Source organism: Sceloporus occidentalis, unplaced genomic scaffold (assembly GCF_023333645.1).
Source record: "Sceloporus occidentalis isolate IW3139 unplaced genomic scaffold, rSceOcc1.0.p SCAF_2, whole genome shotgun sequence".
NCBI lineage: Eukaryota > Metazoa > Chordata > Lepidosauria > Squamata > Phrynosomatidae > Sceloporus > Sceloporus occidentalis.
In genome coordinates this window covers 19,858,528-19,886,069 of record NW_028316982.1, presented here as the reverse complement: position 1 = coordinate 19,886,069, position 27,542 = coordinate 19,858,528, and the positions used below count along the sequence as shown (strand labels likewise).

The window sequence follows — 27,542 nt, the reverse complement described above, 5'->3', positions numbered from 1 at the left end:
AGCATACCCAACATACCCACTTGTATTTGAGGTTGCAATATTTTCATATCTGGAGCCAGGCATGTTCTTAAGAGGTCATGATATTTGGAACACTAGGACTCTTTCCCATGAGAAGGATATATAGATTCAAAGACACTTGAAGGACCCAGGTAATACCAAGACAAAGGCTAAATGGGTTTGCTGATAGCTCTTCCCTTCCCCCAGGCTCTCCGCATATCCTCTTGAGCTAGAAACAAAGGCAAAAGTGAAAAAGCCAACACTTCTTCCCTGCTCCCAGCCATATTCCCAGTCAACTTCCCTATCCATCTATTTTGGGGATGTCCTAAATGCACTTGCTGTTTTTGTTACTCCAAGGTTAAATCAACCCATTGTTGATTCCCTTGGAAGACCATTAGGTCTTTGTTACATTGCAAGACCGCACCTCAAGGCTTGGATCTCAGATATAAATATCATTCCCAAATCTAGCCTCGATTAGCAGATCTACCTCCATTTTGTGTTGAGGGAAGGTGTGCACTAGATAGAAAATGGTGTGTGTGTGTTTGTGTTAGAATTTTTATGAGATTTATTTTAATTTTTTTTTTTAATATCAGGGTATGTGTGTGGAAAGGGAGGGCCCTGGAAACAAGTTGGGATGTGGGAAGAGAAAGGGTTTGCAGTGGTGCTCACACTCTTGATGTCACCTGGGTGCGGGGAGCTGCTGGGAGGGGAGACAGCAGTGGCCAAAAGGGTGCACTCAGCCCATTCCGTTGCTGCAGTGGCAGAGGTCTCCTCATGAGGAGGCCTTTACCACCATGGCAAGCTGGGAGGGCCCAACTGGGTGTCACCCTTCTTCTGGGGTGTCACCTGGTATAGGCCACATGCCCCGCACCCCACTAGTGATGCCACTGGGTGTTTGTGGAAATGCTGACAAGAATAAACAGAAATACAAAGAGCACCGCATGTGATGTTCTCCTAGAGACACTGTAGTGGCCTTCTGCACACACAGTAGCATACGGGAGTTTTTAAAAAGGTAGTACTGACTGAGCTCCATGTGGACTAGCGTAACATAAACTGGATAGTCACATGAGCGCAATAAACATTGAGCCAAATTAATCCCTTGGTTTTGGTTAGAATTTTTCAAAATTTGTAGATTTACTCACATATGACATGAAAACTGGGAGGAGGAAAGAATGTGGGAGAAACTGACAAATTTATCATTTTAAGCTGAGAGCTAAACCCTTAAAATTCTGCTTGTGTATTCAAGATTAATAATTGACATTATAGAATATTATGAAAAACATAACGAAAAGAAGATGGGGCTGCTTTTCATAGATTTCGAAAAAGCTTTTGATTCGATTAATTGGAATTTTTTATTGACATTACTAAAAAGAATAGACATAGGTTCTAACTTCTTAAATTGGATATCAAAAATTTATAATAAACAATTTGCGCAAATTAGGATTAATAGAGAAAAAACAAAAAAGATTCAAATTCAAAGAGGAACACGGCAAGGTTGCCCCCTTTCTCCCCTGTTGTTTCTGCTGACAACAGAACTACTAATTAAAAGAATTAGAGAAAAAACAGATACTCATGGAATTAAATTAAGAAATTCAAAAATTAAAATCAGAGCATTTGCAGACGATGTCGTTATCGCTATTGAAGACCCAGTAAACAATGCGACAAAAGTGATAGAAATTATTGATGAATTTGGCAGAGTATCAGGATCTGTAATAAACAAAGAAAAATCAAATATATTGACAAAAAATATTAGTAAAGAAGAGGAATCTACACTAGGAAATTTAACAAAAATTAAAGTGGTAAACAAAGTTAAATATTTAGGAATAAACATTACCAAGAAATCTAATGAATTGTTTGAAAATAATTATACAAAAGTCTGGAAAGAGATAAAAAAAGATTTGATAAGATGGAACAAACTAAATATTTCTCTGTTGGGTAGGATAGCAGCGATCAAAATGAATATCTTGCCAAGAATGCTCTATCTGTTTCAAACACTCCCGATTATTATGACAAGAAAAATTTTCAAAAACTGGAACAAAGATATCTCAGATTTTATTTGGAGAGGGAAGCGACCAAGAATCAAATTTAAAAATCTGCAGGATAATAGGGAAAAAGGAGGCTTGGGGTTACCCTCTCTACAATTGTACTATGAAGCTTGCAGTTTAGTCTGGGTACGAGAGTGGATGATGCTAACAAACAAAACACTGCTAGAGGTAGAAGGGGAGGATCTCAATGTAGGATGGCACAACTACTTGGTCTATGGAAATAGCTCACTTAACAAATCCTTTATGAATCATGCACTTAGAAAACCTCTTTTCGAAACGTGGAACAAATACAAGAGATATATCTTACCTAAGATCTGTGGTTGGGTCTCTCCGCACGAGGCCATTGGTAGGAAACAATCGAGCGCCGGGACTAATTGGTTAAAATACGATGATCTATGGGTAAAAACGAGAAAAGGGGTAAGGATAAAAACAAGAGAAGAACTAATTGAGGAAGGGGAGGGAACAAATATAGATTGGTTTACCTACAGACAAATCTATTAGAGATTTAAAAAGGATGAAAAGACAATGGGATTTGAACTGGACTCTAATAGAATTGAATTGAATAAAGTTTTATACTTAGATAATGTTAAATTAATTGGGAAAACTTATGGAGTACTGTTATCCTTAGAAATGGAGGAAGAGACAGTAAAAAGTCAAATGATAAAATGGTCCACATGTGTAGGACACCCAATCAGGTTAGATCAATGGGAAAAGGTATGGAAAGACCAAAAAAAATTAACCACCTCGCAAAACATCAGAGAGAACTTCTTCAAAATGATGTATTTTTGGTATCTTTCGCCCTATAAGCTGGCCAAAATTTATAAAACCAAAAAGGATAAATGTTGGAAATGCAAAAAGAAAAAGGGGACCTTTTCTCATGCATGGTGGGAATGCAGTAAAGCAAAACAATTTTGGAAAATGGTTAACAACTTAATTAATCAGATAATGGGAATAGATTTGGGGCTAAAGCCAGAGCGGTATCTATTGGGGATGGTAGATGAAGGAGTCAGTAAAGAGGACGAGAGAGCAGTTTTCTATATGGTCTCTCTCGCAAGAATTTGCTATGCGCAAAGGTGGAAATGTGAAAAAAACCCAACACGTGATGAGTGGTTATTAAAAGTATATGAAGGGATGGGGATGGATATCATGATTCAAAATTCAAACAATGTATATAGAGATAAACAATTAGAACATTGGAAGAAGGTGATAATATTCTTTGAAAACGAGTGGGGTAAGGAAACAATTATAGGCCTAATTTGAAAATATTGTAATTTGAAAATAAATAATTTTTCTGTCTTCTTTTTTTCTGGTAGTGGTAAAGAAGGAAAGTAATGCTCTCTTTCTTCTGCATTTTGTCTTTTCTCATAATGATTGGAAAGCAATAGTTAAAGTAGAACATAGAATAATCGATAGGCAAATATGATCAAAATGAAGCTATCTGGTAATTAGGAAGTCAACCTGTTTGTTAGATGTGGTGTTGTCTGTAAATAGGTGCGTAAGGATGGGTTGGTGAAGTGAGAGGGAAGAGGGATGACAGGGAACTGTAAGGTACGTGATTAAGTTTGTAGTAAGGATGTTTATATGTTTTATGTATTTTCTGTACTATGTGTTTGGGTATTTGTATGTATTTGTATCTATTTTAATCTAATAAAAATTAATAAAAATTAAAATTTAAAAAAAAATTCTGCTTGTGTATTCAGTCATGCTTATGCTCAGTGGAGTTTGCTACCTCTTTTTTTGTTTTGTTTTTGTTAGAAGCTCCTCATCTTTAAAATCTATGTAACAGGTGGGAGCAGGGATATAGCTACAGGAGGGCAAAATAAGGATATTGCCCCCTCCTCCCCCCAACAAACAAGGATTTTACTCTCCTATAAAATGTTTCTTCAGTTCCTAAACATTGTGGTTTAAAACATCAGCTTAACTTTTTTTTTAAAAAAAAATTATGCACAAACACAGAAAATATAAGAATTCTAGGTGTGAATGCTCAAAGTCTTATTCCCTGGAATGCTAGAAATTTGGGGACTGAAGAAATATTTCAATTGGGGACCAGGATTTCTGTTTGTGTGGCAAGCAGAGCCATCATGGTTTGAATGTTGGACTATGACTCTTGGCCAATGCCTACTTGGCCATGAAACCCACTGGGTGACCCTGCACAAGTCATACCCTCTCAGACTCAGAAGATGGCATGGCAAATCCCCTCTGAAGAAATTTGCCAAGAAAACCCAGTGATAGGTTCATTTTAGGGTCACCATAAGTCGGAAACAACTTGAAGGCACACAGCAACAACAATCCCTCATTTTGACAGGCACCCCCAGAGTTACACTTATGTATGTAACATGGTCTTCTCCTTAACTATATTTCTCAAATATATTTTCTGTGCAGATGAGGGAGAATTTTGTTTCTATTCATGCTGGAAGAATTTAGCAGTGTCTGCAACTTTCTTCATTTGGGGAATATCAAGAAACTGATACTGTTTTTTTTTTTTTTAACGAAATGGAGGCTGACAGTGAACCTGATAGTTTTCTATCCCTAGTTGCAAAAATGTGTGCTCAACCTGAAGTTTATAAATTGTCCAGTTTAGGATAAGGCCTTGCAGTGTGGCAGGACAGAAACTGAGCCTGCTTTTTCATCGCCTTTCTCTTTTTTGTTTTGTTCAAATAAGCCAGCCCCTCTCACTGTTTGTGGAAGGGAGTTTTGCAAAGAAAAAGAGAGAGAAAGAAAGAACAAAACTTGGCACATTTTGTGACACCTCCTCTCAGTCTGTGTGGGACTGGACTCCTCCCAGAGGCTGAATGAACTGATGTGAAGCATCTCCGTACCAGCCAGCACATCAGTACGTCCAACTCCAATCCCTTTGGCTTCCAGCTCCAACACAGACTTCATCACTTGTTGCCTTTCAGCCTTGAGGCTAACAATTCTGTTACCCCCTTCCCTCACACACACATAGATATTATTTGCATCCTTTCCCTTTCAGTCTATCTGGCTTTCCCTCTTGCGAGAGAAACATGGTTGCGTCTTGCTTGTACTTGACTGGATTTGCGGCTAGCTTTGTTGGCTGGATTGGCTTGATTGTAGCAACAGCCACCAATGACTGGGTCGTGACTTGTGGCTACACCATCACCACTTGCCGAAAGATGGATGAGCTGGGATCCAAGGGACTGTGGGCAGACTGTGTCATGGCAACTGGGCTGTATCACTGCAAACCACTGGTGGACATCCTTATATTACCAGGTATGGTGGTTTTTGTTCAGCAACTCTGTGTGGGTATTATCCTGGTTTCGATCCAGCAAATCCAAAGTGCTGCTCTGAACACGAGGGCAGATTTAAGTTGATAGTAGAGCTTTTATTGTAGTTTGTAGTTTTTATAAATGTAGCAGCTTTACAGAGTAAATAGAGTAGCCAGTCTCTGCCCCAAAGATCTTACAGTTTGTGCTTCAACAATTGGAAAAATAGCAGAGGGGCTGGAGGGAAGAACAAATGGAAGGGGCAATGTAAGCACAGCAAAATGGGTACAAATGCTTCTAGTTACATGTATTCACAGCTCACATCAAATTGGAGGCAAGATGCAGGAGTCAAGCCAAAGATGACAGAAAAAGTGGTTTTTGCAATTGTTTTTGAAGAGAGAGAGAGAGAGAGAGAGAGAGAGAGAGAGATGTAGCTCTATATACGATTCTGGGGAGAGGAAGCAGGAACTGGCTAAGAACTATTTCCTAATTAAATTGCTGGAGCTCAAAATTTGCCTGAAAGATTATAACCTCTGTTGGTAAAGCATTGCGCTTTAATCATTTACATTAAGTAGGCTGTGATGACAGTTTTGGTGAAGGAAGGTTGTTCACCTTTCTCACGACTGGCCAACTTTTCAGACAAAGGGTTTGGGCTGAGATCTCACTTCTCTTATTTTCAGTCTTGAAGATCTTACAATTCAGTCAAAAGTAGACACAAATTGGCATTGATTTCTTCTGATGTCAATGGACCTAATAATATTTGTTGTATCATGTAGAATTTGAGCAACAATATTTCAATGGATACAACCAGAGCCGGGTAATCCTATCCTTTTGGACTGTATTTGCTAGTATCCTCCAGCCAGCATGGTTTAGTGGTTTGAGTGCTGGATTACAATTCTGGAGACCCTGGGTTCAATTGCTTGCTCCAGCATAAAAACCCACTGGGTGACGTTGGGCAAGTGACATTCTCTCAGCCTCAGAGCAGGGCAATGGAAACCCCCCTCCATAGAAACTTGCCAAGAAAATCGTATGATAGGGTTGCCTTAGGGTCACCATAAGTCTTGGAGGCATACAATATTAGTGGGCTGTTGTTGTGTGCCTCTCAAACTTCCAAGCTCTTAATTTGAGTTGTGCAATTCCAACCTGCTTGCTGGTTTGAACTGCATAGTTCATAACATCAGGCACCGTCTGAGAATATTTGTTTTATGACCGCTGTATTATTATTTCTTTTTTAAAAAAAAGATTTTAATGTTCTAGTTATATCCTAGAAAACTATTGCTGAGCTGTATTATACTCAGGAAGCTGAACTGTATTATACCTCTTCAGAAAGCATGTTTTCCTAGCAATGAAAATTTAAATCCAAGACAGAGATAACAATTAGTGTTATTGTTTCCGCTAACAATTGGGACCCACAACAAAATGTTGCAGTGTGAAGCAACTGGGATCAAGATTCCAACCAGGCGGCCAGCAATGTCCTGTTCTTAGATACTCTGTCTCATCCCCTTTTCTACCCATTTTCCTATTCTCATCTCAAACAGCTAGTATTTCACAACCAGCAAGCACACTCAGTCCTTGTTGGGCTGTTTTGTGCTGCCTCTTTAGTATTTTCCCCCTGTGAATATTTAGCTTTTCTGCAAATTTATCTTGTGCTGATAACTCTTATCTTAGTATTTGCTTTGTTTATTAAAATATTTATGTTCTATATTGTAATATCTCTAGCTAGTAAAAAGGTTTAAAATAACTGAAGCCGATTAAGAGACAGTTTTAAACAGCTAAAAACATATAAAACAATTTAAAAACCATGTACTTACATAGAACTCTATAGTACTGTTTATCAGTGATCTTTATAATGTCCTTGAGAGGTTTAGTCTTGGGACTTCAGAACTAGCTTCTGTGATATATCAGGAACCTTATAGTTACTGGAAGGAAACCCTTCATTGCGGAGTAGGATTAATTCATGGAAGGGCCTGCCACAAGATGGTGGTGCTGACCACCTGCCTAAATAGTTTTAGAGGAGTATTAATTATAGAAGAGAAAGCAATTTAGAAGAACTTCCTGGCAGAGATGTTTTAGCAGTGACTTGCTAAATGCAGTAAATGACTTGGTGGGGTGTGATTATGGGAGCTATAGTCCAAAAAGGTTACATACTCAAGCTTTGTTTATAGGGAATCAACATGTTCAGATGCTCAATGCCACTGAATTTCAAGTGCTGGTAAGCAACAACAGGCGCATACCTGCTAACATTTTACAGGTGAAAACTGGGACACATGTGGCTGGAAAATATCAGAATATGGTTAAGATTAGGCAAAAGTTATTAATGAAAAAGAACAGACAAGCTAGGCTGCAGTAGCTTGCTTGTGCCTGAGCCTACTGGGAAAGGCAGGATTCTGTTTCTCCTCTGCTTTCTTCTTCTGCTGAGTTGTTGTTGTTGCTGTGTGATTTTATTCTGTTTCCAGCATATGGCAACCCTAAAACTAATCTTGCTTCTCAGCAAGATTTCTTAAAGGGTTTTGCTCTTGCCTTCCTCTGAGGCTGAGAAACTGTGACTTGCCCAAGGGTCGTCCAGTGGGTCTTCATGGCCTAGCAGGGGATTTGAACCCTGTTTTCCAGAGTCCTAGTCCAGTGTTCAAACTTCTATTATTATTATTATTACTATTATTATTATTATTATTATTATTATTAACCTTTATTTATAAAGCACTGTAAATTTACACAGCGCTGTACATACAATCTTTTTAATTGGACGGTTCCCTGCCCTCAGGCTTACAATCTAAAAAGACACGACACAAAAGGAGAAGGGAGTGGTGGTGGGGAAGGGGCCTCTCTAGTAGGATAATACATATAAAATACATAGCAATATAGGAAATGATTCAATAAAACAGGCAACAAAAGAACATCAAATAGCAAGTGACAATTCTACACCACACTGGCTTTCTCTCTGCTAAATTAATTGAGTGCAAATGGATTTTGCACTTTGAACTCAGTTTACACCAATGGAAGTAAACTGAGGAGAAAGGGGGAAAGTGGGAGGATGGGAGAGAAACTGGGACATTTTAAAAACAGCTGAAAAAAATTAGACAACAGGAGATTAATCAGAATGGTTCTTTCCAAATCAGGACAGTTGGAGGGTATGTTTGGGGTTGCCTTACAAAAAACCTCTCCTCAGCTAAGACGAAAATTACTAGAAATGCTTTTAGATCACTACAGCCACCCTCGCTGAAGTCTCCATGTGGGTGTTACTCTATGGAGATTGGATGTATCCTTCAAGCCTGTGCAATGGATTTTTTTTTTCTGGTGGAGCGCAGCTTGTACTCTATGGACTATCCTGGTAATGGACTACTCTTCAAATTTTACCACTACATCCCTGGTTGAGGCAGCTGTATAATCAGTTTCTGGTTCAAATGAGGTTTGAAGGTTCCTAGCTTGAAATGTTTAGAAAAAGTACTACAGGAACACACCAGCTTTTGTGTTTGGCCATCTTAGGCCCTCTTTATATATTGTGCCTTATGCATTGACAAAAAGGAGGAAATGCCCCACAGAGCATTAGATTTACTTGAGCTCAATGCATTTGCATAGATACAGATGTAGAAATGATTGCTATCATTTAAAGAAAAATACAAAACATTTCACTTTAGTGGGTAAAACTATGACTGAAGTGACCTCAGTTTTCTGGCCAAGGCCTACACATACTTTTACCATTGCCAACTGAGGCAGACTCCTTCTGAATCAATGAGAACCTGATTTACCAAATTCTCAGTGATTCAGTGGATTTATTCAAGTTGAGATTAGTGATTGCATTTAGGCCTAGGTATTATCACACCACTGGTAAGTTCAGGGCCAGCTCTTGCTCTTCCTTCTTATGGTTCTCAGGACTTTGACAAAATAGCACTTCCAGCAAAGAAGAACAAAGAAAGTAGAACACATGGCCACTTTAAAATAATACAATATTTTGGGTGCATTTGCCCAGATTATACAAATATTGAATCATAAAGCTGAAAGGTACCACAAAGGCAATCTAGTCCAACTATTGCCATGTGGAAAGGAGTACTCATCACCTTCTGAAGCAGTCTATTGCATCATTGAATAGCACTTACTATCAGGGAGTTCTTCCTAATATTTAGGTGGAATCTTTATTCTTGTAATTTGAATCCATTACTCCATGTCCCAGCAGAAAACAGGTTCACCCCATCTTCTACATGACATCCCTTCAGATTAAAGATGGCTTTCATATCACTGCTCAGTCTTCTGTTCTCTAGGCCAGGGGTCCTCAACCTGTTCTCTGAGGAGCCCTTAGGGCTCTGCGTGCACTTCCCAGGTGCTCCATGGCTGCTCTAGGAAAATTAAAGCAATAAACATTGGATGAAATTAAATAATAAGAATTAATTCTTATACAAACTCCTAAACACCATTAACTTGTAAGACATAGGATAGGCCTTTCAGGGGCTCTGCCATAGAAATAAGAGCTCAATGAGTGAAAAAGGGTGGGAACCCCTGCTCTAGGCTAACCATACCTAGCTACCATTGTGCTTAAAGAAGAGATGAGAAACAGAGGGTCTTCCAAGGATTGTTGGATTACAACTCCACCACCCCTCTCCATTAGCTATGCTGGATACACTTGATGGCAACTACAGTTCAATAACATCTTGGGGGGGCACACACCATTCTTGTGTTAGTTCCTGTTCCTACTTGAAGATTTCTTTTTGTGCTGCACCTATCGAATGTGCTTTGCACTTTATTATTTGCCTGTCTAATTTCTATGTCACCCCTCCTGGAATAGCAATTCCTCATTTTTGGTACTGCTCTAAGGCCTCAACCATCTGAATCTGGCCTAGGCTGCAATCCCCAGTACTATTTCCCATGCTGGTTTAGAAGTTCCTCCAAACTTCTGGAGAAGATTTTGGAGGAGCAAAATGACTGCAGAGAGAGAAGGAAGAATTTGAACCCCCCTCCACATTCCACCAGTGGAAATGATTCAGTGGACCTATTCAGAAGCCCACTAATGGGTGAAGGAGCTCCTTTTCTTTCCAAACATCAAAGACATGTTAAACTTCCCCACCACAGGATGTTTTTTTAAACCCCCAGCTTTGCCTAGGTCCTCACAGCTTTCTTATACTTTTTGCTAGTGGTGAGTGAGAATCATCCTCCATATCACCCCAAAATGTGGAATGGCTGCTTCCAGAGCCCTTCCAGAACTGCAGTTTTCCTTCTAAACCCATCCACACTCTCAAAACCACTAGAAGTTTGGAAATCTAAACAGGAAAAGACTTCTGGTCAATTCCAGGTCAGGTTTGGGCATGACTTTTGAGCACTGCAACCTGCCGTGGGTCTTCAAGGGTGAAAAACCATCCCCTCCAATGGTCTTGATTTGGCAGAGAGTGGAACAGTTCTGATTAATCCTACATAACCCATTTTTATAAAATCCCAGTTTTTCTCTCCTCCTCTCACTTGCCCTTTTGTCCTCAGCTGAGTTCAAAGTACAAAAGTAGTTTGTGTACAATCATCCCAGATGGGGAAGAGGAGATAAGGGGGTAGAATCTTGTCCTTCCCAGTAGGCTCAGGCAAAAGCAAACTAGTGTTGCCTCCCTTGACTTGTGTGTTCTTCCTTATGAATACATTTTACCATCTTGACCACACTCAGATGTTGCATGGCCCCATGTGCCCTGGCCCTCCTCTATGAAATATTGGAGGGTATGAAAAATTGGCCCCTAAGCCTACCACTTGAATGCCGTTTTGGGAGAAAAGTGGAATATAAAGCCAATAAATAAATAAACAAACAAATAAACAAACATTTATAGGGGGGAGGTGGTTGTCAAAAAGCTATTGTTATTCTGTGTCTCTACTTCTTGTGCATTTACACCTCTGGATCCTGAACAAGAAGAAAGATGGAATATAATTGCATAGTTCCTCCTTGCCCACTTTTCAAAGCTTCAAACATGTACCCAAGATGGTTTACTTGTTTATTTGGACTATTTATACCCTGTTCTTGTTCCACAAAGGCTCTCAGAACAGTTTACAAATTGTTAATTTGGCACTTTCCTGCCCTCTGGTTTACAATCTAAAGTTCAAAATAAAACACATGAAAGTATTACAATGTACTATCAGAAGGCATTTTAAAAATAGAGACATAAGTATTAAAATATATAATCTGAACTTCATTTAATCTTCACAACTGTCCTTTGAGGTAGGCTAGAGACATGAACTGGCTCAAGTTCATCCAGTGAGTTTCCAGGATGACTGGGGATTCAAACCCAGATCTCCTTAGTCTAAATCCAACACTGTAACCTCTACATTACACTGGGCCTTTCATATCTATTCATAGGGCCATTTCATTGTTCTAACAATAGATACCCAGTGCCTAGAACTAGTGAGCTACTGCCAACCAACCAGGAACAACAGGGACAAATGTCCTAGCTAATATTTTTGCTTCCTAGCCAGTGGCCAAAATGACAAGTGAGCAAGATTACTGTGTTTGAAAAATGTAACTCATAGATTAACAAACAGCTTTTGTGATGGGCTTTGTCCCCTTACAAGTGGCAACTGTAAGCTTCCATGTTAGTGTGGCAGTGAATCTGCTCTGTGTTCAAGTCTGAACTTTAAAGGATCTGCCCAAACTGAAACTATTTGGGGGGATAGGTTTCATCACCCTGGATAGCTCTTTGAAAATTTGGACTGGAAACTAAAGCAGATTCACTACCTCTGACATGGAAGTCAGTACCCACTACTGCACCCAAAACAACAACAACAAGAACAACAAGCTGGGCATTGTCCTGGACTTATTATGAAGTGAGGTAGCCCCATCATGATTATTACTGGTGGCAATATCTATATTCAGAGGAAACATGCCACTGAATTCCAGTTCCTCACATGAGGGCAACAGCAGAAAGGAGTGCTTTTGATCTGAAGTCTTGCTTCAGGTTCTCAAAGACATTCACTTGGGCAAGTAGGTTGCAGGACTAGATTGCTGGATTGATGAGTTCTCCTTTGAAAAACCACCAGGTTCATTCTACCTACAGCATCTGGATCTGTACTTGTCTCTGCCTTAGTATTCACCCAATTTGTGTTAAAGAAGAAATCCTTTTGCTAATCATCTTATAGGACCATTTCTCCCAACCCAGCACCTTCCAGATGGATAGGTCTACAGAGCCCATCATTCCAAGCCACCAGAATTCATGGAACTTCATTGGCTGGGAATTATGGTGTTGGTCTACCCTATCAGCAGGGTGCCAGATTGAAGGAGGTTATTTTGGGACATCGATACAATGGACCATGGTATCCTTCTGGAACACCTGAGGGAGTTAGGCGTTGGGGGCACTGCACTCCAGTGGTTCCATTCCTATCTCTCAGACAGATTCCAGATGGTGAGGCTCCTTAGGGAGCCATTCTATTCCCCATGCTATTTAACATTTACATGAAACCGCTGGGAGAGATCATCTGAAGACATGGAGCACGGTGTTATCAGTATGCTGATGACACCCAGATCTATCTCTCTATGTCTCTGACTGACACAGTGACTAAGGATGGCATCTCTCCTCTGGATGCCTGCCTTGGGTCAGTAATAGGCTGGATGAGGGAAAACAGACTCAAGCTGAATCCAAAGAAAATGGGGGTACTTGTGATAAGTTCCCGAAGTCCAGAGATGGAGATTTGCCAACCTGTCCTAGACGGGGTCACACTTCTGCTAAAGGACAAAGTTTGCTGTTTGGGAGTACTCCTGGACCCATCTCTACAGTTATCATCTCAAGTGGATGCGATGTCCAGGAGTGCTTGGTGCCAGATTAGGCTGATATGCCAACTGCGCCCCTACCTGGACTGAAAGGACCTTGAAACAGTGGTACACGCACTGGTAATCTCTCAAGTAGATTTCTGCAATGCTCTCTACATGGGGCTACCTTTGTTCGGAAGCTTCAGCTAGTTCAAAATGCAGCAGCCAGACTGATCACTGGAACATCCAGATCAGATCATATAACACCAGTTTTAAAATCTCTACACTGGCTGCCAATCAGCTTCCGGGTGCAATACAAGGTGTTGGTCATCACCTTTAAAGCCCTACATGGCTTGAGCCCGAGTTACTTGAGGGAACACCTCTCCCTACACAATCCGCCCCGCACTCTCAGAACATCCAGGAAGAATCTTTTAGAATACTCAAAAACTAGTGTAATATCAACTTCCCATAGAACATTCACTGCCATGGCCTCCACGTTATGGGACAATTTACCAGAGGAAATCTGTCTTATCACCACTTTAGATGCCTTCAAGAAGGCACTAAAGATGGATCTCTTCAGGCGGGCATACCCATCCAACCTTCTGTAAAGAAATAGAAGCAATCCCACTTCTGATAGTAACTTCACATTGTAACTGATATTTTTATTAGTATTGTTGATTCAAGTTTTAATTGATTATTGTTTATAATATGTATTTTAGATACCATTGTATTGTATGTGGTTTTATGGTTGTAATCCTGCCTTGATCCAGTGGGAGAGGAAAGAAAATATTATTATTATTATTATTATTATTATTATTATTTTTCCTTTTCACAGGATATGTGCAGGCATGCCGGGCACTGATGATTGCAGCCTCCGTTTTGGGACTTCCAGCTGTCTTCCTTCTGGTGACTGTTCTACCTTGCATTCGGCTTGGTCATGAACCTGGAGCAGCCAAATATCGACGGTCTCAACTGGGAGGAATCCTGCTGATCCTCGTGGGTAAGATATGCTGCATCTGGCCAGCTTACTCACCTCTGACTACAATCTGATTTACTAAAAGCAAGATGTGGCCCTCCAGTTGTTGGATTGAAACTCCCAGCAGCCCTTGCCAACAGCCAGTGGTGAAGAATGCTGGGAATTGTGTTCCAACATCTGGAGGGCCAGATCATTCCAATCCCTAAACTGTATCTCAGGATTACCCCAATCACCACCACCACCACAACCACCATCATAACCATATGGGGAGAAAAGAAACTTCCTTGAACAACTGCCCTTTGAAAATGGGGCTAAAGCCAGCTCCTCAGCATTATATATTTTTAAAAACTGAGATCTAGGCTATATTAGGGAATCCATTCTCAAACGCATACCTCAAAGCCCGTTAGCCACAACCAGCCTGATCAGTGATGGTGCAATGATGGGAACTTTCATCCAGTTCATTTGCAGGGCACCCAGTTAGGGTAGGCTGTGCCAAAGGCTAGTGGGGTCACACCAGCTTTCCCCAACTGGAAACCCTTCAAATGTGGTGGACTATAAACCTTACCATCCTGGCTATGAGGAAGGCACCAAGGTTGAGGAAGGCTGGGTCACAATAGAGATCTGTCTTGTTGGTAGTGGCTACCATTTCATAGCTGGTGCACAGCTGTGGACCTTGTTGATGCAAAACTGTAGTGAGAGACATGACCCTGTGTGCCCTCAGTAGCACTTCTTTCTCTCAATAATGGGTGAGGGTGGGTGTTACCCTAATTTGGGTCTGGAGCAACTCCCAGTCCAGTGTCTTTGCTTTACTGAACAGGGCAGAAGACCCAGTCAGTATCAGCCTGACAACAATGAGAGTTACAGTCTTCTTAACCAGCACCTGCATATTCTTGAGGCCTCCTCATCTGGTAACACAACAGGCCTTGGTGTCTTGTTTTCACCCGTTTGTTTAACTGAGGGGGTGGCGGGGGATGGCAGAGAGTAGACTGGCCCCTTTGTGCTGCCTTGCCCTGAGGTCGGTTCTCTCCCTCTGGCAGCCAGCACTGACATCATGCTTTATTGCAGAGGACACTAAACACAGCAGAGACGTGTCCAGCTGCAACAGAAACTCCAGGTTGTCTGCCCTTCGCACACAAAATTTGAGCAGAAAAGACACTGCTGACAGCATTGGAGAGCTGGACAAGAAAGGCAGCCAGTTATGTGCACCAGAAAGGAACTTTTTTTTTTTTTTAAAAAAAAGCAGAATTTGGGAAGTTCCTTTGAAAATGTATAGTGGGCCCCTAGTATCTGTTTGGTTCCAAAACCTCCTCTTGGATACCAAAATCCATCAATGCTCAAGTCCCATTAAATATAATGAAACAGTAAAATGATGTCCCTTATCTAAAATGGTAAAATCAAGGTTTGCTTTTTGGAATGTATATAAATTTTTAAATATTTTCAAGCTATGGATACTTGAATCAGTGGTTTAAAAAATCCATGGGCTAACTGTAATTTATTACGTGACTCAAGACAAATTTCCAGAAAGCAATTTGTTTCATTTAATATGACAAACACAAAAATGTAGAAACATTGCATTTTGTTGTTGTTGTTGTTGTGTGGCCCCAAGTTGTTTCTGACTTATGGTGATGGGGTTCTGTTGGTGAGATTTGCTCAGATTTGCTATTGCCTTCCTCTGGGGCTGAGAGGATGCAACTTATCCAAGGTCACTAAGTGGGTTTCTACAGCCAAGCAGAGATTCGAACTCTTAGCTCCAGAGTGCTAATCCAACACTCATTTTTCAATTGTTAAAGAAATAATGTGAAGTTAACTGTTGAATTAATGACAGTAATGTAGGAAAAGGAAGTAGGGCTGGTGCAGAGGTAATACTAAAATACACAAATGTGCCACAATGCATGAGATTGAAGGGGAAAAGAATTACAAATCTAAATAAATCAAGAAATAGGATAGAAACTGTATTGTAAGACAGACTATCCAGTAATACACAAGGGAACACAACAATCACAGGTATATCAGTAACATATGTTGAAGGCCTGTACAACAAAGTGAAACTTAATCAAATGCATGACAACACATTAGATTTTTCTAATTCTTGCCAATGTGATACTACTCAGTTTTGTATGGTTGAGAGACTGAGACAGATCCGCATCCCCTGTTTTTAGAACCACCCCAGCACTGAATTATGTTTACAAAGATAATTTTTGCTAATCAAGGTTAACTTCAAGCAATCAAGCAAAGTCATTATTAATGGATTCTAAGCAGTTTGTAAAAGCAAACATGCACCATGGTTTGCTCTGAGACTGGAAGGAAGAATAAAATTTGGAGGGAGGGCAGTGATTACTGAGGCTCTAACATGATCTAGAACACAGGCCATTTGGCCCTTCACATGCCATGGACTACAACTCCCACAATGACTATGACTCTGGAGAACAGGGTTCAAATCCCTACCCAGCCATGGATCCCACTGGGTGGCCCTGGGCAAGTCACACTCCCTCAGTCTCAGAAGATGACAATGACAAACCCTCTCTGAAGAACCTTGCCAAGAAAACTGCATGATAGGTCACCTTAGGGTTGCCATAAGTTGGAAATGACTTAATTGCACACAACAACCACAGCACACATTGGCTTTCAACTATAAGTTTTTTCAAAAACTTTGCTGTCTTTTTATTTTTATATCAGTTACTTCCACTATTCTCCAAAGCTGCAGGAATCCTCTTCCCAAAAGTGCCCTATGAGGTACCTTAGGTTGAAAGAGAGTGACTATGCTGAGGCTATCCACTGCACTGAGTGTGTGTGGGGTCTCTAACCAGTATGCAATACTACTGGCTCTCTTAGAACACCTTTATCATAGGGTTGTTCTGGTACTATTGTTGTTATTTGTTTTTACTTTTGTTAATAATAATAATAATAATAATAATAATAATAATAATAATATGCTTTATTTATATACCGCTCTTCTGAGATGATCAAAGCGGTTCACAGAATCATTTAAAAATTTCACATCATAAAAAGCAACCATCACAACACATCCATCAATAAAAATCAATAAAAACCGAACATCAAGTAAAACCAACATGGAATCTATCAATTTCAATTAGTCTCTTTAAGGAGTCTGAAGGAAATGCTAATCGGAAGAGGTGGGTCTTTAAAGCCTTTTTGAAGGCATCCAATGTAGAGGTCATAAGAAGCTCTTCTGGAAGTTTATTCCAGTACATTGGTGCAGCCGATGAATGCTCTCTGGTGAGTTGCTGCTAGTCTCACCTTAGGGTGTACTAATAATTTTTTTCCTGACGTTCTGAGAGAGCGGGGTGGACTATATGAGGAGAGGTGTTCCCTCAAGTAACTCGGACCCAAGCCATATAGGGCTTTATAGGTCATAACCAACACTTTGTATTGATACTGGAAGCTAATAGGCAGCCAGTGTAAAGATCTTAGTACCGGTGTTATATGGTCTGACCTGGAAGTTCCAGCGACCAATCTGGCTGCCGCATTTTGAACTAGCTGAAGCTTCCAAACCTGGTACAAAGGTAGCCCCCTGTAGAGCGCATTACAGAAGTCCAAACGAGAGGTTACCAGTGCATGTACTACAGTTTCAAGGTCCCTTCGGTCCAGACAGGGACACAGTTGGCGTATCAGCCGAAGCTGATACCAAGCACTCCTGACTATCACATCCACTTGAGATGATAACTGGAGATATGAGTCCAGGAGTACTCCCAAACTGCGGACTTTGTCCTTTAGGGGAAGTGTGACCCCGTCCAGGACTGGATGACAAATACTCAGATATTCTGAGTAAATGGCAAAGAGTGTTGTGCATTCAATACTGAGGCACATTGCTCTCCAAACCAACACTTACAAGAACAGAAAGCATGATGTCTAACTTGGCTCATGATGGAAGCTGACATGGAACACACAATATCTCTTGACAGCTTGCCAGGAAAATAGGGAGCTCAGATCTTCCAACTGATTTAATGACAACTGAAAATAGACGCTGACAATCATTACAGTTCAGATGATCACCTCTCCATCCGGCTTGATGTTTTTGTAATAGCATTTTCCAATGCATGTGGAATACACCTTAGTCTTTTTAATAATCCTGGAAGCTCAAAACAGTTCTGTTCCCCCACTCACAGCCAAAGGCTCCTGAATGGCTCCAGTATTGCTGTTTAGTGTCATCCAGATGTGGTTACACATCTAAGAGAAAAGGAACAGACTTAACCCTTTAGATTATCAGTATGATTACACTGTAAAGATTGATGCTGTGCCAGTTAGAGTTGTCAGAGTGAAAGCTGGAGAGGGCTCTTTCATGGTTGTATGGAGAGGTAGCACCTTTGAGACCATGTGAAAGAATTTATGGCATAAGCTTTTTGTAGACATGATCACCTTCCTCAGATGCTTGAATTTACTCTGATATTCCAGACTAACATGGCTATGTCTCTGAATTCAACTTTCATGGTTGTGTAGAGGAGGGAATTTCAGCAGATGTTGCTTGTCACCTGGTCAATTGCTGTACCTGCTGAAATCTCCTCTACTACACTATTAATGGCATAGGAATGCTCTCCAGTTTTCACTTGTTAGGAAACAAGATGCAGGTGCACCTTTAATAATATTAATTAGCAATATAGCAAGCTTCCTTATATACAATGACAATATTTGTCCATCCAGTCCAGCACTGTCTACTTTGCCAGAAATCTTCAGGTTTCAGGCTGTGATGGTCATTCACATCTTACTCATTTTAACTTACAGTCACTGAGAGATTGAACCTTTTCCCTCCTGTAACAGAATTTATGGCATCTAACACATGGAGCTATGATGATTGCTCTTACCACTGCTCCGAAAAATCACTTTTTGCATCCTTTTGAATTCTTTTTGGACAAATCCTAGCATGCTGGTGGGTGATTCTGGGAGTTATAGTTCAAAAATTAACTTTTCCATCCTTTGCTCCTACAGAGGTTCTGTGTCTTTTGCATGGTTAGAAAACAACCATCGAAGACCAGGATGTTCTTTTTATCCCGTACCATTGTTTTCAGGATGAGAAGCGGTTCTTTCTCTACAAGAGTGGCTTCTCTTTTGTTTTTTAAAAAAGCATTCTTACTGTTGCTGCTGCTGAATTTTCAGAATCCTTCTCCCCTTGAAACATAGACAGCAGCTATAATTGACTTGGAAATATGTGTTTCCCTTCTTTGACAGGGGAAAATCTGGTATTTTGATAACCCATAATAAATCAGTCACCAAGAGTACTATTGCTGTCATGTGGAGAGTGATTTTGTCTCATCATTTGCCCTTTCCACTCAACTTGAAACTGTTACAAGGTGGTCTTGCTTTTTAAAATACTCTGCATTTCTAATTGTGAAAACAAGCCAAACCAAGCAACACTTCTAAGGGAATGCCTTTGAGGATGTTCTTTGTCTCACAACCTAAAATCTAACCTACAGGCTGCCTGTAGCCTCCTTTCAGGCCATTTTTTTCATTCACCAGCAACCTTTCTTGCTTGCTTTAAAGGGAAAATATGAAGTCTTGCTTGATTTAAAGGCCTCAATGCAATTTCATTCAAACCTTGGGTGGGTGGATGACCTCCCAATTTTGATGTTGCTTTCATTTGATTAAGATGCCATGAAATTTTGGCAGTGTGTCTGACTTGCAGCAGGTTTGGAAGGGGTAATTGACCAAAGATGGACCAAAATTGTCCATTCTGGCTTAACCTGTTTCTCTTTCTCTTTTATTCAATAGAAGGGCTTTTATTCACTCTTAAGGTCTGGAAAGGCATCATCAAGATAGAGGGAAGGTTCATTGGCCTCATCCATCTCAATGTTTAAACTCTAGTGATCAGAGGCACTGTGGATGAGTGACTAAATTAAGCATGTATGGGATTAGTGAAAGTTTGCGTGAAGTATACCAGATTGAACGTAAAACAATAAGAAACTATTTAGACTGAAGAAGAGATATGCCGTGTGTGTGTGTGTGTGTGTGTGTGTGTGTGAGAGAGAGAGAGAGAGAGACTTCAAGTTACCTGTGAATTCGTGGCAACCCCATGAATTTCATAGGGTTTTCTTTGGCAAGGAATACTCTTAGTTGTTGTGTACCTTCAATTCATTTCTGACTTATGATTATGATTATGATTATTATTTACTTATATCTCAATTTCCCCCCAATATAGGAACTCAAAGTGTCCAACAAGAAATTGAAAACATTACAACTTAAAAACAATACAAAAGCATTCAAAAGTATAAATATTTTTTTTAAAAAATTAAAAGTTAAAAACAGTGCTTTAAAATGTTAAATGTTTTTAAAGTGCTATACAACCTTAAAAATCTAAACAGCCCACAAAGTCCAGCCCTTGTCAGTTTGAAAAAGCCTGGTGGCACAAAAATGTTTTTGTCTGCTGCTGAAAGGAAAGCAGGGATGGGGCCATCATGGCCTCTCTAGGGAGGGAGTTTCAAAGCTTGGGAGCAGCCGTGGAGAAGTCCCTCTTTCTTGTTCCCACCAAACAAGCCTGAGAGGGTGGTGGGACAGAGAGAAGGCCTCTCTGGAAAATCTCAACACTCTAGTGGGCTCATAAAGAAGACCCTAAGATGAACCTATTATGGAGTTTTCTTAGTAGGATCTGTTCAGAGGGAGAATGACTTTGTCTTCCGCTGAGGCTGAGAGAGTGGACTTACTCAAGGTCACTGAGTGGGTTTCTGTGGCCTAATTGAGATTCTAGTGGTCTTTAAATATGCTGTCATGTCAAAGATGGAGCAAATCTGTTTGCTACTCCTCCAAAGAGCAGAAATTCCAGGAAAACAAGTTTTGGCTAATGTTTACTAGAAGCTTCTTAATGGAAAGAACTGGCACAGGATGTAATTATCTCTGTTTCTTTCTTCTTCTTCTTTATTTATATAGCGCTGTAGATTTGCACAGCGCTGTACATAAAACAATAAATATATAAGAGTAAACCTGCCTATGGCGTACAATCTAAGAAATAACAGGATAATACATATAAAATACATAGGAATACAGGAAATGGTACGATAAAACAGGCAACAAAAGAACATTCTTGCTTCCTTGTCCCCAGTTTAGCTGGTATTGATATTCTCAGGTTTTCATTTACTCCAACCACCTTTCCTCTTCTTCCTCTCTGTCATGTAGCCACAGGCAGCAGACTTCATATTTTCTCTCTATCAAATGTCTATCTCACTTTAACAAACTTTATCTTATTAAAATGACCTTGCATTATTGATTCCAAGCACCAGCTCATGGGGAATATTGAAGCAGAGGCTAGATAGCCATCTGTTAACTTGTTGTAGGTGCATGAGGCCTTCCAAACCTTTGTTGAGCAGGGGATTGCATTAGATGACCTCTGTGGCACCCCCAATGATACTTCTAGGGTGATAGGGCTGGTGGGTATGTATCTGCTCTTTCATTTCTTTCCAAATCAATATGTCTTGAGTAAGTAATCAGCTGCAGTCCAAAGCTCCATGGAGTTTCACATGAACAAAGCCTGTTCCATTCTCTTTAATTGGGCCATCTAGACTATATCTATATTTATATCTATATCTATATCTATATCATCTATATCTATATCTATATCTATATCTATATCTATCTATCTATCTATATATATATATAGTATTTCTATCCCAACCTTCAGTTAAAAAGGTTCCCAGAGTGGCTTACAAGTCATTAATTTGTACCTTTCCTTGCCCTCTGTTTTACAATCTGAATAAGACACAAAACACAATAAAAAGGGAATGGCAGTGGTGGAGGGGATTAAATCTGACAGATACTGCCTATTCATCTCTCCCTCTGAGGTCACAGCAGTGGCATTTGGAATCACTTAGAGCTAGGAAAACTTATTTCTGGACTACAACTTGAAAATTCATTCTGTGTACTCCAAAAATAAATTTTCCAAAGCTCTGTGTACACCGTATGCAATAAAAACATTTTCTCCCCATAATTCCAAGTAAAACCCTCTCTGTAGAAAGAACAAAGCATGCACAGTTTCATGAATAAAGCTAATTATTTAGTGGTACTCAGAGACAGCTGTGTTAGTCTGTTATGGCATGAAATGACATCAAGGAATCCAGGAACAGCCTTGAAATTCATAGAATTAAGCTTTCATGGCCTACCTGAATTTATCGGACCTGAGCAGAGCACTGGAGGATAGGGGGTCTTGGAGAGGTCTCTTCTACAGGGTTGATCAAGACTACGTGCCCATTTGGAAGTGTGTGGGGGCGAGCATATGCCTCATTCATATTAACCCCACTCCACCCCCAGAAAAATCAACAACCTAAAAATGAACAATTGGAGAAAGTGTAACTGTGAACAGAAACACCCCATTCACTGCAAAATTTTGTTTCAAAGCTCCACTTGTGATGCTCTTATTCAAGAGTACACTCCACTGAATGTGTATAAAATTGCACTGCATTGCAGACAGCTGAACTGGATAGCTTATGTCCTGTGTCTTAATGGAGGCCCCATTAAATATCTGAATTTAGCATCCTCCACTCGCTTTTCTCTTATATAACCCAATCTCTCATTGTAATAGCCATTATGAGTTGCATTCTCTCACTGGCTGGAGACTCTGTAATGTGTTTATTGCTTTTAAACCAAACATTTTATCCCTGTTTTCTTTTCTTCATGTTTTTCTTCCTCTTGCAACCACAGCACTTTGACACTGCCTCAAGACATCTTTCACTCTGGTCTCTGGAAGGACACTGTTGGTTCTACCAGAGTTTTGTTTTTGTTTGATTGATTCTCAAATAGCTCTGGCGCTTGAATCCAGCACAGTTCTTCCCTGCAGGAAATAAAATATTGGCCAATTTGATGATTCTCAGATGTGGAAACTTTTTTGTTCCTCTTTCTTCTTCTCTTTTCTAAAAAAAAAAAAAAAAAAGCAGTTTGTAGGGCTCCATCTTTTCCGAACCTCATTGCCTTTGATACCTGTGGATTTAATAAGTTATGAAAGTATTTAGATCTTTGTTTGCAAGACCAAGAAGGCTTTCTTTCAAGAGAGCCCTCCCCCTTCCAAATAGTTATACAGTATGAGGGATGTAGCATTTTTAGAACATTGTGCACAACTAAGATTAGCCCTCCTCAGAAAAGATGTTGAAGAATCTGGAAGAGAACTGGGTTATCTTTTTTTCTTTTTAAAAAAAACAACCAACATACTCAGGGACACTGTTGTTACCAGGAATAAAAAACGTTGAGATGGGTTCAGAAGATACATTTCTGGGTGGTACCAGTTGACTGAAGTGTAGAGGTTAAAATTATTATTTTTGGGATTACAATACAGTGGTCCCCCGGGTTACGAAATTAATTCGTTCCGCTGCCCTTTTCGTAACCCGGAAGGCTTTCGCAAGCCGAATTGCCATAGGCGCTAATGGGGAAAAGCCGCGATTTGGTGCGAAATAGCGCCGAAAAGCACCAAAAGTTTTTTCGTAACCCGAAAAAACTTTCGTAACGCGGAACAGTTTTTTTAAATAATTTTTTTTCGTAACCCGGGAATTTCGTAAGGCGGCGCATTCGTATCCCGGGGTACCACTGTACCTGTAATCACTGTGAGCATGGACAGTGACTATGCTGATTTAGGAATTCTGGGAGCTGTAGCCCCCCCAAAGTAACATGTACGAGCTTTGCATATTAGATTGCTTAATAAATAAGGCAAAGATCACCTTGGAAGGTGGATGGCCTTTCTTTTATTAGAAGTTTTTAAGGAGAAACTGGATAGCCCTCTATGAGGGATGTAGGAGCTGTGTGTATGTGTGTGTTTTGACAGAGCATCGAATGAGCATCATGGTGGGCAAACTTCAGATACATAGGTTGTCCTTTGTATTTTTAGTAGACTCTCAAGATGTAGCCACCTGAACCTGATGCATAAGCCATACATTTAGAATAAAAGAACTCAGACTCCAGGAATTTGCTCTGAATGTATGATTCAGTTGTAACTTTCATGTGAGAGCTCTTTCCCCTCTCACATGGTGGTGGGGAGGTTTTTCTCTGAGTACAGAAACAACCCCCCTCCTTGAAGTGCTACTTATGCTCTGGGAAAGGGATATAAGAAAGATTAATGACATTGATCTTTGTGGGTGGCACTCAAACAATTTTCTTCTTCCCATGGTTTCATTTGGTGGACTCACCAAAGAACTGATGATTAAGTTAGTTTAATATGGGTAAAAAGGGAAGCATTTCACAAATATTATTATTAGTTTATTTTTAATTAATTATATTTTATAATTAATGTAATTCATTAGGGAATTGTGTGCATCATATCAGTTAAGAGCATGACCCAGGAGCCACACTCCTTCCTTTTAGGTCAATTCAGCTGGTGGCAGCTTCTGGCTTCCATGTATTCACAAGCTGTGCTTGTTAGATTGTGGAAAAACGAAATCAGAGACGAGACTATCTTGGTGGCTTCTACTTCATTACAGATTTTAAAGAATGAATCCACTCTACATTTTAATGCAGAGTCTAATGGAGCTGTCCAAGGAACCAAACCTACTTTGGAGATAGGACTTAATAGCCTGGATAGTTCTTTTAAAGTTTGAACTCAGAACCAATTTACTGCCCTGCTGACATGGGAACCACTGGTCATCCCTGAATTCAGCCATGACTTCAAAGAAACTTCCGTAGGCTTGAGTCTCTCCCTCTCAAACAGGCTTATAGAAACCACTTGTAATAGCTAATGATATTAATAAAGGACTAGATTACAAATGGACTCCACCACCATCAATCCCAACCAGCCTAGCCAATAGTGAGATGATTGTAGTTCAATAACGTCTGCAGGGCCAGAGGTTTTTCCACCTTTTCATGTATAAGATAAAATGTCAAGTGGTGTAAGTGGTTTTGGGGAAACTGCTTTGTCCATCTTATTAGAGAAATGGTTGATAAATCCATGTTAAATTCATATTGATAAATCCCAATAAGGTTGTTAAGAAAGCATGTGGATACAGTGGCATCCATGTCATGAATTCTGCCCATAGATACTCCTTCCTGTGTTGGGTTTTATAATGTACAAATTTGGGATGTGTACATTAATGTGGAATTTTATGCTCCCTGTCCAACAATGACCTTTCGCAAAAACATGTTTCCTCAGGTTTGTGTGGCATTGTGGCTACAATTTGGTTCCCTGTGAGTGCTCATCGTGAAACCATGATCATGAGCTTTGGATACTCCCTCTACACTGGCTGGATTGGATCCACTCTTGCCCTCCTTGGTGGATGCATCATTGTTTGCTGCTCGGGAGATGCTCAGTCATTTGGTGAGAACCGGTACTATGCCTCAGGATCTAGCTCACCTACTCATGCGAAAAGTGCCCACGTATAAAGGCTCCGGAGACTACCTACATATTTGTGAAATGTTTTTGAAACGGGTGGAGGGGGGATTGTGTCTCTTTTTGGGGGGAATCTTGCATCGGCTTGCATATTCACACACAAGTTGGCCAAATCCATTGCAGAATGTTTTAAGGAACAGATCAAATATTTTTAAAGCATAAATATCACATGTGTGCCTTAATAGAAACTTGTAGTAAAAATAGACCAGGCCTGTTCTTCAGGCCTGTGCACTCAGTGCTCATTATATTGTTGAAACATTAAGCATGATCCTTCCTTCCTTCCTTCCTTCCTTCCTTCCTTCCTTCCTTCCTTCCTTCCTTCCCCTCCCCTCCCCTCCCCTCCCCTCCCCTCCCCTTCCCTTCCCTGTTTTTCTCCAACTCTTGTGTCCTCCCCCACCCTCTGAGTCTTCCCTTTCCCTTTTGTAAGTTTTCATACCCATCCCATCACATCAAGGCCATCCTTTTTTGGCAAAGTTACAATGCCAAGGAAAGGAAGATGCTGTACTTTTCTGTCTGCACAAATGTTCTCTTTTCCATGAAATTAGGGGGTATCTTTTTTTTTTGCTTTCTTTGTTTAAAAAAGCAAGAACAAAAACTGTAAGGAATTTGATCACTTTAGTAACAGTATTTTTTTATCTAAATGCATCAGTATGAAGGAGACATAGCCAAGAGTTTCTAATTGCAAGATAAATAACAAAACACTTGTACATAGCCTTCAGTACATGTGAGGGGGCTAATCCCCACAATTTGCCCTCTCTATTTCATTTTGTACAGTTTTTGTTGTGCTAAATGTACTTTTATTTCCTTTTTCTTTTTCTCCTTTGTTCTGATTAATTTGTATTCTGACATGCACTATTGAAATAGAACTTATCTAATCAGATGCCAGTTCAGTAAGATCCAATGAATACTGATGATGCTTTTCATCTTTAAGAGAAATACTGTACAACATAAAGAAATAAAGTTTGAAATTACTAGTTTACTTTCTTCTCATTGTGCTAGTCAATATATATTCCCTTTTGGTTTAGCATTTTCTCTCAGTCTTAGTTATTCTGGATGATGTGGGTCTTTAATGTTGGGGAGAGGTGCTTCTGAACAATGTGGGTTGTTTGTTATTTTTATCATTGTCCTCGTTATTACTATTAACAGTAAACCAATGAGTCTGTTCTATTTTCATTTAGAGTGGAATTGGTATATTCATATCTTCTGTTTGTTTGCTTGATATTCCACTATAGTTCTGTGCATACCATTTGGGCTCTGAAAGACTTGATTCCTATGTCATTATTGGCAAAGTTTCCTAAAAAATAATGCAAAGATAAACATGTCCTCTCACTTAACAAAAATCAGGGGAGCAATATGGAAACATTACAGAATGTAGAGCAAACTTCATCAATTTGGTGCCCTGCAGATGCTTTCAACTACAACTCCCATCAAGAGATAAATTTCTTTAGTTGTGTAGCATGTTGAATCTACAGAAGATTCTTAAATTCTGGCTTTGTTCTGTCTTTACAAAGTTATTCTGCTTCCCACTTTACAGTTGAGGATGCTGAGATGGGTGTGATTTGCAGGGCTAATGCTAACCCACAAATGCATAGCATATAAAGTTTAGATCTAGGTTACCTGAAGGACTAAATTATCTCATACAAATCTGCCCATGTTTTGAGATCTTTTAAGGAGATCCTTCTCTATCTCTTACCACCCTCAAAGGTATATATGATAGAAAAAAAACAACAACAACAATAATAATAATATAATAATAAAGATTTATTTCTAGCCTGCCCTATCATGAAGAATCCGGGCGGGTTACAACAATAAAATATATCCGATTACAATAGAGTTAAAAAAATCAAACCCTAGACCTACCCCCCCCCCCCCAATTCCCAGTACTAAAACAGAATTAAACAGTAATAGTATAAAAACATTAAACAACCAAAAAATAGGCAGAAACATAGGGGGGAAGAATAGACAGATGAGGGGACAAATATCTCTATATCTGGGGAGGGTAACTAAGTTGGAAAGTCCTGCCGGAAGAGATCCGTCTTGAGTGCTTTCTTAAAAGCTGTCAGAGTGGGAATGTGACGGATCTCCTCTGGCAGGTCGTTCCATAGTTTTGGAGCAGTAGTAGAGAAGGCCCTCTGGGAAACTGATGTTAGCCTAAATTTTTTTGGCTGTAGTAGATTTCTTCCAGAGGATCTTAGTGTGTGGGGCGGACAATAGGGAAGAAGGCGTTCCCTCTAGTACTCTGGGCCCAAGCCATGTAGGGCTTTAAAGGTAATCACCAACACCTTGTACTTTG

At 40.0% G+C, this 27,542-nt stretch overlaps 1 protein-coding gene across 1 annotated transcript; it reads left to right on the top strand.

The window, feature by feature from the left end:
- The first annotated feature begins 4,816 nt into the window (after positions 1–4,816).
- Positions 4,817–26,226, top strand: CLDN11 (claudin 11). Its single transcript, XM_089507674.1, has 3 exons — positions 4,817–5,273; positions 13,804–13,968; positions 25,013–26,226. Exons 1-3 carry the CDS (start codon positions 5,048–5,050, stop codon positions 25,240–25,242), a joined length of 621 nt encoding a protein of 206 aa, XP_089363800.1. The 5' UTR covers positions 4,817–5,047; the 3' UTR covers positions 25,243–26,226.
- Positions 26,227–27,542: the final 1,316 nt, after the last annotated feature.